The following is a 13,260-nucleotide window of genomic DNA, read 5'->3' as shown; positions in this document are numbered from 1 at the left end:
GAATCTACAGCATCACAAACAAAAATTAATTTCCCTTTTACATTCACTTGCTGCCAACTTAAGAAACAGATGTCAGAAACTGCCATTTTATGACTGCCTTATAAAAGCTACTGTTTACCTGCATTTTTATAGCATCATAAAAAAAATTGAAAGGCTTGTTAAATTTTTAATCACTATTTTTTACTTTTTGATAATTTTTTAACTGCCAATATATATATATATATAGCTACGTGAAATTGAAATCATTTAATGATCAGATGTAACCATTTATTTTTCAGACCAAGTCAATCAATCCAGACGAACAGAGGCAACGATTTACTAGTCAAGTTGCTCCAGTGCAGGTATTACATTTTAATTGGATGTCCCAATTATACCTTTATTTCTGTTAATGGTAAAAAAATTTTATGGCATGTTTTTAATTGTATTATTTCAGCTTTGACTTTTCATGTTTATTCAGAAAAGCATGGACTGATTACTATTAAATTAGATATAAATAAGTACTAAAATATGAAATATATGATCATGTGAAGATAAAAAAAAGATACACTTCAAAACTGTGATCAGCAATTCATAGATTGTGATTAATAGCAGATCATAGATTTATTTCAGGTGTTTGAAAAGAAATTTTGAGTTCTTAGCCTTTAAATAGCATTAAAATTAACAGAAATTGATTATAACATATAAAGGCATTTTCTTCCGAAATGTTTTTTTTAAATATTTTTTGCATCAAAAAATAAACTTTTTGATGGTATGGGGGGACATGAACCCCATATGTGTATGTCTCTGATCCCAATGTGCATTAGGAGGTAGGGGGGCAGAGCCAATGAAATTTTACTGATGTGGGGGTGGGGAGGCAAATATGACTAAAAATTTGCTGATGTAATACTTAAATGGCCCCTTATTGCTGTGGTGACTACATTGAACATGCTTTCTTATCACAATTAGGGGAATATTATGTTTGCCATAAACTGAAAGGTGAGGAAAGTTTTCATCACTGAAATACAAACTTAGGATGCAGTGGGTGGTGAATGGGGAAAAAAATGTAATTTTTAGGTAGGAAACTATAATTATGAACTTCTGTGCCTGTCATAAAAGTAATAGGAAATCCAATTTCATAACACTTTTTTTTAAAATATACTTATTAATCTGACCAAGAGCAGTATCACACAAATGCAAGTTCATGTGTCATGTGATTTATTTATACTTGGGAAACATGTTCACAAGTCTAGAAATCATCAAAATAAAGTGATTTCTTAAGAAATTCATTGTGACCCACCCTCTAAGCCATATATGATAAACCCTGGCAGTCGAGTGGTTAGGGAACTAGCTTCTCACTGTGCAGGCCTGGGTTCAAATCCCGGTTCGGGCATGGATGTTTACTAACACTAGCAAATTTCCTGGACGGATCATGCTGATCCCTTGGGAATACGTGAAAATCACGTTTATTATTTAAAAAAAACCCTTGCTCGCACACCAAATGTGGCCCTGGGGGTTATTTGATGTAGCCTGACTCCTCAAACCTAATTTTGTAAATAAGTGGCACATTTAAAGATCCCTCAAGTGACCTGTGGAGCAATTCCAGAGCATTTAAGCACCCAGTGGCACATAATAATGGATCACTTAAGTGACAGTTCTAGAATGCTTAAGCTATCCATGACACATTTAGAGATCCCTTGAGTGACGTATAGTACAGTTTTAGAGCACTTAAGTGGTCCCTAGTATAGTTCTACGTCACTCAAGTTATCAGCGGCACATTCCCAGATTACTTAAATAATCTGCAGCATAATTACAGATCACTTGAGTGATACGTGGCACAGTTCCAGAGCAATTAAGTGGCCCAGACACACTTCCAGATCACTTGGATCCACGAAACATTTAGAGATCACTAATGTGGCTCTATAGAGGACTTATCAATAGGGAGAATGTAAGTTCAGGTTTCTACAAACTAGTGAAAGGTTTTCTCATTTTTGGCACACAGGGTAAAATGCCATTAAAAATATATTTTTATAAAGAGTGGTTGATGACGTAAGCATCATCCAAACCCCCTCTCCCCTGGTCATCAAAAGTCAGCAAATCTGGACCTCCCCCCCCCACCCTAGCTTAAATTTTGACTTATTGCTAATTTTTTTTATGAGTGGAACAGATACTTTGAATGAATCAGCTAATTTTTCAGCTTTTTTTTTGATAGAACATATGAATTTAATTACATAAATAAAATGCTGTGTGTGTGTAAAGCATTTGATAATAATTATAAAGTGTGTGAAGGAAGTTTTAGAATTAAAATAAATTATTTTGATTTTTTTTAAAGAAAAATTGAAAGAAAACTGTGTTTTAAACATAGTTGTTATACTGAATCTTTTAAGGCAAATTCTCAAACTGATATGGCAAATTAATGGTGATCATATAATTCTTTCTTGTATTACAGATATCCAAAGCTTGTCACTGAAGAGACATTGTGGGCACTGACTGATTGGTTGTCTGGTGACAAAAATCACCAAAGTAATTTTTTTTTCAACTTCATTTTAATATTTCAATCGGTGTGAAAATTAATTTATCCATTCGTTTCTCAAATGTATTTGTTTTTTTCCCATCATTTTTAATGTATGTATTAAAAAAATATCATTTATAAATATAGTTGAATCCTGTTATAGCAAACTCCAAGGGATTAAGGGAATCACTTCATTTTAAGAAAATCTTGTTATAAAAAAATTTCAGATTCCGAAAATTTTGAAATTCATTAAAATAATTTTGTTGTAGTGGAATTTGATTCTAAGGAAAAAATTATTTATGTTCTAGATAAGAAAAAAAAATGAAGTTGAATTTCAAAAATTACTCAAATCAATTAGGCATTGAATTTTTCTAGATAAATTTTACTTACTCAACATATTTGAGGTTAGTTATTATTATTTTTTGTACAAGTATTGTGGAAACCAGGGAAACAACAAATTCCTTTGAAGCAATAGTTCCGAAACTATGGGTCGCGACCCTGTGGGGGGGGTGGGTGGTGGTGCACGATTTTCTAAAATTTTAATGTCTTAAAATAAATTTATTTTCTTTCACAACGTAAATAGATATATGTCAAACATAAAATACATCTTAACTTTTAGCTGAGCTACTTATCAACCATGTATGCACTCACTAGTCAGAAGTAAAGCACACAGCTAATAGTGAACTATAATAGTGTAATGTAATTAGAAACTCCAGGGTATCTGGAAAAGAAAACCCCCAACCCCCATGCAAATTGTAAATCTTGAAAATAGTGAATGAAAAAAGTTTTTTCTTTTCATACTTGCTTTACAGCCCTGTAAAAGTTTAATAATCAGGTTCGACAAAATCATGTACTGTATTTGCAGCTTTTAATGATGAAATCATTCAACTCTTATTGGTCATCAAACACAGGTTGATGTATGTGCTGCATACACACATACAAGTACAAGCACTGACGTATCTTGATCAGGATGTTGATTTTTCAAAAAATGTAGAGCTGTGATTATGTAAATATGGTGCTCAAATGTGTGCAATGCTTGAAGCAAATGCTTGAAAGGTTTTGCATCCAAAAAAAAATTAAATTTGAAAGTCTTCTCTCATATGAGTGGGCTGGTAACTAGCACATTTCAGAAATAAATGTCCTGAAACCATGTATGGTTTCTGGAAAATGTCTTGAACGAATGTCCTGTAAAGACAGCTACATTCACATCTTGAAAATTTGAGAACGTCTAGTTTTTTTCTGTAGGATCCTATAACTGCTATTTGAATTCAAAATTCCAACTTAGTCCGATTTTTCAAAAATGTTGAAGGTGTAGATGGAGATATGCCCTATTTTATTGCCAAATTGTTTGTATTTACTCCAGCATCAATTTTAGAAATGATCTTAAGTTTTTTTAAAATCAAAAACTGTTTCCTTTTGAGGTTATTTTAAAACATTCCTAATGCATAGCCAGTGGCTTACCACAGATTTCATTTCTTTCACATGCACCATATTGGGTAAAATTATCCCGATGAACCATAGAAAAGCAATCCTCCAACAGTTCAGCAAGTTAATTCTCTGAAACTAATTTTATGGGCTAATTTTTGAATGCTCTGTACTCGTTTTTTGATTTTCAGAAGCTTGTTTTTGAGTTTGTTATTATGAAATGAAAAATCTGGTATATCGGACTTTGCAATGCATTGTTCCTATGCAAACTTATTTAAGGATTAGAAAATTTTTCTTTATGAGATTTTTGCTATAACGGTATTCGTTAAAACAAGATTTGACTGTATCTCAATTGAACTTGAATGATTATGAAATTTTTTTCTCCTGAATCTCAAAATTAGTACACGTTTATAAAGGAATAACTGTTACATAATTTCCTACACATAATCTATAACAGCATATGATCGGCTTATTCAATCAAATTTTGCTACTTTGAGAAAAAGACTCAACATATAGTCCACTACTGCATTGATATTCAGTATATGAAAATTTCATTCATCAATGATATCTTAAGGAATGAGAAAGATTTTTTGTGTTCATGTATTCATAGAAAGAAAATGTGATTTTCCTTCTCACATCTATCACATAGTTATTTTTTTACAAGTTAATTTTTTTTTAATATTCATTTCTATTCCAACCTCCCAAAAAAAATAAAAGCTGAAGATAATACACATCTTGAAAATTTCAATTTTTTTAACATATAATGTGCAGATTATACACAGAGAAATACAATATTTCCTACCTATAATAAATACAATTTTGTATTGAATCTAATTGTGTAAGTGCAAGTATACATTCAAAAAATCATTTCAGTAGTATTTGTAAATTATTAAATTAATAGTTACGTCATTTAGTTTCTCATTTTGTGCTTTAGATGGCAATGTAAAGTAACTCATTTTATTGAACTGTTTTTCCAAGAAAAAATTATGTTCATTTTTCTAACTATGAAGAAATTCTATTTTTATCATGAAAAATTAAATTTTGTTCCATATATATATTCCATACATGATCAATGTTGCTTTGTTGCAGCAAGAAAAAAAATTACATTTAAAATTTATTGTAGATGAATAATTTGGAAGTTGAGAAAATAAAAATGTGTTTCACCATAAAAATTTGATATAAAAGTTTTTTTTTTTTTTTTTTTTTTTTTAAATAAATAAATATCCAGTTGGTATTATATTTTTTTCCAATAAACAAAAAATAAATAAATAAAATAAAAATAATAAAAATAAACATATTTGAGTTACTCTTTGTGCAAATCCCATTACCTCCATATTTTCAGCTGTCCTGTGGGCTCAACAGGAGGTAGAAGAGGATTTATGTGAAACTGCCATTGCATCATACATCACTGAACATTCCCTTTCATATCCGATGTATTTAGGTAAGGCATGGTCTTGGTTTTTTTTCCCCATTTTCTCTGCTTGAAAGTATCATATTCCCTCCCCGCATTAGCCAGCATGACGGGAAATTTGAGTCACAAATTCTGGATAATTCTTAATTCTTTCTTAATTTGGACCCTTCGTTTTCTCAGGATCATTTCTGTTTTACTAAATACATTCAGATATCTGCAACTTCATGTTTGTTTTTATCGCCACAAATCTTTATTTATTTAAAAAAATGTTAGATACCAAGCATGTTTGTTCATGTAGATTTGATAAAATAGATGAAAATATATGTAGACTGCAAAGTATTTTATACTCCTTCATCGGGTATGTAAAATTGGAGTAAGCATTGTGAGAAATTAAAGAATTGCTAGGTAAAACGTGATGAAGCAAAGCAACACCATATTTCTTCAATTTCCAAACATCCAGAAAAACATGCAAAATATCTGCATTGTGTATTAGATAGATTGATGATAATGAAATTTAGAGCAATAAGTAGGTGCTCAATTGTTATTATCATTATAAAATTCTTTGGTAGAACATTCTCACTACAATGAAGACTATTATTTTATCCCGATTTGGCTATTTATTCAGTACAGTGATATCTTGGGTAATGAAGATAATTTGTTCCAGAATCATGTTCGTTAGCCAAAACGTGATTTCTTATAGGTTTTTATGGAAAAATGTTTAATTCGTTCCAGGTACTGCCTAAACTTTAAAAAGAAGTTTCTTTAAAACACTTTAAAACACAGAAAAATCTTTGTTTACCAAAAAATGTGTAAGCTGAAGCATTCGTTAGCTGAGGTATCACTACTCATTTGACACTGATATCTGCTTTTTCAATGTATTTTGCGATCATTATTAATCTTTTCTTTTCCTGGCATGCCGGAAATGAACCAGACTTGAACGTTCAAAAAGCTGGTGTTGCCTCAATTTTATAGTGTGCCTGCTAATGCGGGGAAATACAGTATAATTTATTTATGAGTTTCACAATCATTGTTTGTATGTGTATTTCATTGAGTTATCTTTATTATCTTTACAGGTGAAGACATGTCTAATGACATGAAAATTCAGTTAGTTTTGTATCTTGTAAGTATATTTTAGAAAACTTTGACACAGAATTTGATTTATTTTTCTTTTAGTTAGATTAGTTTCATTTTATCTTTACTTAAGAGATAAGCCATATTATCCCTCTAGTTACTAGTATATATGCTTCTCCCTTTGTGCAAGCAGAAAATTTCTCTTATTTTCAACAATGGCTTAGAATTTTTTTAATTTCTATATTGTTAAAGATAGATGTAAAGGTCACTCATTCAGACCTTGCATAGATCCAGTAGAATCTAAAAAAAAGTGAAATACAGTACAAGCAAACCTGTCAGAGAATGGGGAAATAATGAAAGGGGAAAAAGACTATGACACATATTCGTTTGCCATCTATACCTCATTTTATGAATTTAGTCTCAAGTAAGCAATGATGCCACTAATTCAAATTACCATGAGATTGTTGAACATGCCACTACACCTTCATCTAAGAAAGTGTGACCACAGAGGGAGCAAAAGACCTACAATTATGCAAATATTAAATCATTGCACTTTATTGTTTAAAAACTAGATGGCAGCACTATAACAAGTAATACACAGGAACAAACTTCATGTTAGGTTCACAATATGTACATGCACATTCCAACATGTACCAATTTGTTAGAGGTTATGCAGAGGAATATGGACAAGGTTTATGTGTGGTTTTGTAGTAGCCTTAATCTAATAGCGATCTAAGAATTTCAACACTCCGATTATAGTGACGGACTCGCGATGCGAGGATCCGGGTTCGAACTTCACAGTGGTGGTCGGCTGAAGTTGGTTTTCTGTGGTTCCCAACTTCAAGGCGCAAATGCGAGCCGATCTCCCCGTTAAAAAGTCTCGCCACAGAGAGCAACAGTCCTACAACGATAAATCATTCAATCATAACACTTCACTCATAGTTAGAAAAACTGGTGGCAGATGGCAGCACTACACATAACAAGCATTACAAAACAAAAAAACTTCACGTCAGGTTTCACTACACGTACACGCACATTCCCGCATGTACCGATTCGTTGGGGGTTCCGCGGGGGGGGGGGGTGCATGTGGTGTAGCAGTAGTAGGTAGGGGCCTCCAAAAAATGGCTCGGGGATCCATGATGTTCTTAAGTCAGCCACCTCGTTGGGCAATTTGCCTGTTCTGGCGTTGTATTCGATTGTGGTGCCTTTAGAGTAACACCAATGGTGGCATTGAATCTGGGAGTTCCATGAATGAAAATTGATCACATAATCATAAATATGTATGATGTTTGGGAAAAGTGATATAGTAATGTACAAGTATTAATATAAAACTAATTTATAAGAAATATCTATATAAAAGTGAAATAAATTTCTTCAACAAAAAATTACTTTGGAAATGAAATAATTGCATTTATATAAAATATCAACTGAATTAAACGTTACTGTATAGAACACTAGAATGACTCTCACCTATTCGCACTTGATATCCACAATATCCTTAAGACTATCTATGATTAAATTTTAAAGAAATATCAAAATTAAAATTTTAAAAAATTGAAACCTTTTACCAGCCAAATTCAAATATAGATTGATTTTTGTCATTTTTTCCTTTCATTTCCCCTTCTGATCTCTCGGATTAGATATTTCGATCGAAAAATTCATGAAAAAAATTTCTGTATGTTCTTTTGAACTTGCCCATGTCCATAGAAACAACATTAAAATTAAAAAGAGAAAAATTAAATTTTTTTTCATCTTTAAAAATGTGATTTAAAAAAATTAAATTGATAGCATAAAAATGTGTTGAAATGATTGAAATTTTTGTTCTGTAAATTAAGTTTGAATCTCTCAACTTCTTGGGGGAAAAAAATCAAGCGCTCTCATGCACAAAAAATAATTTTTATGTGTAATAAAACCGATGTTCCTAATTGGGAATGGGAACAGTGGCTGTTAAAAGGTTAAGCAGATTTTTCTTTTTTTCAATATTTCAAAAGTATTGTCTCAAAATTGAGTATGAATGATGGCTTTGCTGAAATGAATGTTTTAATTTATTTTTATGTTATTCTTTCTTTTTATCTAGGCTCACAAGTATATGGTCGATTTTGATTCGACACATTGTATTCCATTACCATCTCAAATGTTTCAACTGCCATGGGATCCAATGAACATGAATCGCAATCACTGTGATATACAACCAGATCTATGTACATGATTTGAAATTTGTTAGGGCTGAGTGGTGAATTATCTTTTCTTTTCCTTTCTTTTTTCTTTGTTGTGAACTCGGTTTTTTTGTTATTGATATGCTTGTTAAACCTCTCGAATCACATTAAACTTGTGCATAAAAGCTTTCAAATGTACTAAGCTTTTGTTTTATAATTTTTTTCAAATATATATATTCCTTCCTTTTTTCCTTCTCATTTGTAAATGTTTTTGTTCCGAATCTGTCAGTTTCAGAGTGACAAATGGTAATTTGTATATAATGTTTTCAGTCTCATCCATGAATTTCTCATGTTATCTGGGTGGTGTTGCAGCGTTTCTGAAAAGCAAAAATAATGCATTGCATGAATGAAGTTTTACATGCAAGTTATACAACTGTGTATGTTGTGCTCTCAAAACAAAATTTTTTTGTTTGCTCTATTCCAGTAATAAGTGCATCAGATGTGATGCTGCATTTAATATCAGCAAATTAGCCATAGAATTTTTTTTTTCCTGTGGAATTTTGTTGCTTTATTTAATGCAATAATGTTGAATCATAAGATTATGTGTCATTTGAAATGGAAGTGTGTTGTCTTGTATAAATATTTGTTTGGATACTTATATAATCATCTGTGATAGTCATGATGAGCACCTACATTCGACTAATCCTTTAATTCTGAGAAAGATTTCTTGTCAATACTTCTTTTAATGAAAGAAAAGGAAGATTGGACAACATGACACATAGCTGCCAAGTCACTTAAATTTTCATCCTATCTCTCAGACTTCTAAAAACTTATTGTATCCCCTGAATTTTTGCCGCAATTGCTAAAAATCCCTACTTTAAGGGGAAAAGAATGCTGTAGATTCTTTGTAATCCGGTATATGTCAGACCAGGGGTATGCCGGATTAGCAAAAATACCAGGTTTCTGGAAGGTCTTAAAAAAGAAAACAATGCATTTAAATTATTTAAACTACCGTACACCACATTTTTATTAGAAAAATGACACATATAGCGAAAAATGAACTGAACTTTAAATATGAACCTATAATAATATATATTTTATTAATCTACTGAAATGAGTGCATAATCGATCTGTGCATTCTTTTTTCATGGAAAAAAAAAAAAATTCAATTTTACCTGGTAACTGCATTATTCCATTGGAGTAAAAACCTGGGGTGCACGGGGACATATTCCTCTAAGGTTAATCAACACTTCCCGCCTTTCTCAAGCTTCTTAATAATTTCATTTTTTGAACGAGAGTTAATGGTTTGACTGCAATGATATTACACATACAACAGAAACAACAGAAGGAGACAGAATCAAATCGAAGCAAAATCTGAACTGACGTGATGAGTGGGTTAGAATATGGAATATTGTTTGGTATTCTTTTCCTCTAGCAGCAGAGATATATGGTGACATTCTCCATTTCTCTACATTTGTAAGGAATCAACACCCCTTATACGTTTTATATGCCTCCTTATAGATAAGATCTATAAGGGGCATATAGCACATATATAGTCCCTTGAGGTTACACACAAGCAGCCTATCCCCTTTTTTTTCATTTGGCTTCATGATTTTATCTTGACTGCATATTTATGTGCATATGTTTTTCCCCAGAAGAAAGTGATATGGCAGAAGAACAAAAAAATCGGCAAGAAAATGTCAGATTGCTGGATGGGCCAGGTTAATGCATGGCCGGATTATCGAGAGTCTGCAGTATTCCCAAAGAATTTAAATAAAAAACATTCATCAAAGAACTTTTTTTCCTCCCAAAATGACATCACAGGCATAATATTAGTTGTCACCATCGCATATAACAAGAGAAAGATGTAATTTTCCAAAAGTCAATGCCAATTTGTCCCCCCCCCCCCCTTTGATATTTGACCCAGTGAGACGACTTGTGTGCTGGATGACCATTCATCTCATTTTAATGAGCCTGTCTTTTTTTCAAATCTGATGCCAATTTTTTGGCCATTATTTAACTTGAGATAATAGGTAAAAAAATCAATACAATTTCACTTTCATTTATGAAAAATCCTTACTTTCTTTGCAAAAAATCTCTCTTTTATTTGTGTCTGTAAAAAAGGCAGTGGTTCTTAACCAGGGGTCCATAGACTCTTTGGTGATTTTTAGAGAGATTTCGGAAGTTTTTAGCCTTTATATTACTGGCACAAAAAATCAAGAACCCCTCATTTAAGGCAGCTATGCCATCAGCACTTTTGATTTTAAGAGTTGTAAAGTAACTTTTAAGGAAAGAGAAAAAAGACGTTGAGCAGAAGGGTCTGCATAAAAATCTCAGGAAATATTTCTTGTTCTCTTGAAGGGAAAAAAATAGGTTGTGTTTTTTGGAGTGTGACAGCCGACATGATTTGATTCATCGCACTCATGATTCCAAAATGAGGCTCAACATTAGAACCAGCAATACATGGGAAGGCAAAATAAATGTTGCATCATAAAATATAAGTACAGTTGAACCTGGTTAGTTCAAAGTTACTGGATAAAAAGTTATCAAACTTATTCAAAACTCAAATTATCCAATTAATCTATTGTGGATCTGTGAAATGACTGCAAATTGCAACTTAAACATGAACATTCATATAGGATTATTTGTTGTTTCCCAAATTTTAATAATTTATAATTATAGTAATTGATCTTTGCTGCTACGTTATTCCACTGTTCTGGAATCAGCATCTGCAGAATTTCTTGACCATGTTCAAAGCCTTATTTATGGAAACACTTCATGATCATCAGTTATGAAAGAGTTTCCCAAATTTTGCTTATTATTCTTATGCTATCAAGGAAATTTGCTTTCATTAACATATTACAATTTGTACTTTTTGGTTTTAAAAAGATTCAGATTTGGAAAAAGTAAAGTTTTTTGGTAAGCCTTGATCTATATAGGTTGAACAACATAATCGGTATCAAGTGGTACACATTTTTGATGCATTCCAGCTGAACAGTGTTAAAAGAATGGGCATTAAATTATCAAAGAAAGAGTACAGAAAAAATGGAATTTTCAAACTGTTATCTATCTTCAAAGATTTGTCATTTAACAACTTGAATCAGAAATGCAAAGTCTGGCTTCTTGTAGAATTTTTTCAAGCCCTCAAACAAAAAATCATGATTTTTTCCCTCCAACTTTGAATTATCCAAAACATTCTAAAAAATTGAATTGAACAAGAAATTTCAACATTAAATTAGATAGAAAACTAAACGGGAGTTTGTAAGGTTTTTGAAATATCCAGAATTTGAATTAACAAAGTTCTACTGTATGTTGTTCCAGGTTGACTGAGTTACATGTTACGCTCTCTAATTTAGTTTTTTTGCGACATATTTTCGAATGCTGTTCATTTTAATCATGAATGATTTTAAGAGAGACTTTTTAGCGTATTGATATACACTGTCGGTCATTACTTTTTTTTGCTTCGACATCATTCTGGATGTCTGTTAAAATTGAATGAGTTCAAAGTTTTGATCTGCATTTGGAAAGTTGTAGGTTTTCTTCAACTGATAAGTATAGTATAGTTATTTTTAGCTTGTAAAATATTGTGTGTTCGTGTCAGGTAATATGTGCACCAATGTTATTGATTTACACTCGGCCAGTTTTTTCCCCTTGTTACTTTCTGATCAACAAATGATCGAATATTTTCAATGCATTTTCGTAAATGGCAGCTTCTTTCCCATTGCTTTTTTTCCTGTGAATTTTTTTTTGTAATTTTGAGGATTATATGGACGTGCATGTCTACATATATATATTGCTTTGCGAGGAATGCTAGCTACATTAAAAGTGATTTTGTTTGGCTCAACAGTTTAGTTGCCATGTTTTATTCTGTAAAATTTTAGCTTTTGGGAAAAATAATTTTTAAAATGATGTTGTGTGTTAAAATTATGGATGTTTAAAAGTTTGAAGCTTGTGAAAACTATGTATAGTAATTTGATCTTACTCTGTTTTGCTTCTTTTTTTTTGGAAGTTGAACAGACTGTAAAATACCAAAAGAAATAAATGTTGACCTCATTATTTTGTAATTTGAACTGCGTTTCTTAACAAACTTACTGTTATTCTGCTTGTTGATACATATTATTTACAACAGTGGTTCAACAAGTTTTGTTTTTTGTGCCTCCCTCCACCTTGTCTTTTCATCAATGTCTACCTAGAAAAGTGTAAAAAAAGAACCCGCCCCCCCTCCATTCAAAGCTTCAAGCAGTCATACATCAGTATATATAGCTTGCAGTGACTTTGAAAACCACTAATATAAACACAGTCTACAGAAACTTCGCATCTAGCACGTTTCATCCCCAATACATTTCACCTGCCCTAACCATATGAGTGACAGAGTGAGTAAAGTGACGAAGAGAGTGACCATATGAAAATGCAAGTGAGTGTGAGTGATCATGGTAATGACATATGGGTGATCAGGTGAGTTGGACATTTATCTTCTACACATTTCACCTGCCCTGACTGTATGAGTGACCAAGCACGTGAGGTCAATCATAGTCACTCACTTTTCATTCACATGGCCTCTCATACAGTGAATCACGCTGTCACTCACTCACTTATATGTTCACTCCTACGGTCAGGGTAGGTGAAATTACCAGATCTATATACACGCAACACTGATTTTATACATTTTTCTACTTTTTCATATTGTGACTTCCATAGTGAGGTAAATT

The 13,260-nt window shown here is 32.0% G+C and overlaps 1 protein-coding gene across 2 annotated transcripts in view; it reads left to right on the top strand.

The window, feature by feature from the left end:
* The window catches only part of LOC149087817 (phosphatidylserine lipase ABHD16A), a 37,140-nt gene extending 24,745 nt beyond the window's left edge, over positions 1-12,395 (top strand). For both annotated transcript variants that reach the window (XM_089231726.1, XM_089231727.1), the window contains 5 exons: positions 279-341; positions 2,426-2,499; positions 5,256-5,354; positions 6,398-6,444; positions 8,473-12,395. In XM_089231726.1, coding sequence (XP_089087852.1) covers positions 279-341; positions 2,426-2,499; positions 5,256-5,354; positions 6,398-6,444; positions 8,473-8,604 — 415 coding nt within the window. In that variant the 3' untranslated portion in view covers positions 8,605-12,395. The remainder of the gene's footprint in view (positions 1-278; positions 342-2,425; positions 2,500-5,255; positions 5,355-6,397; positions 6,445-8,472) is intronic.
* Positions 12,396-13,260: the final 865 nt, after the last annotated feature.

The sequence above is a fragment of the Pholcus phalangioides genome, unplaced genomic scaffold, assembly GCF_987345545.1.
Source record: "Pholcus phalangioides strain wild (caught in Gottingen) unplaced genomic scaffold, Ppha-v1.0 ptg000004l_1, whole genome shotgun sequence".
NCBI lineage: Eukaryota > Metazoa > Arthropoda > Arachnida > Araneae > Pholcidae > Pholcus > Pholcus phalangioides.
This window is presented reverse-complemented; position numbering and strand designations above follow the sequence as displayed.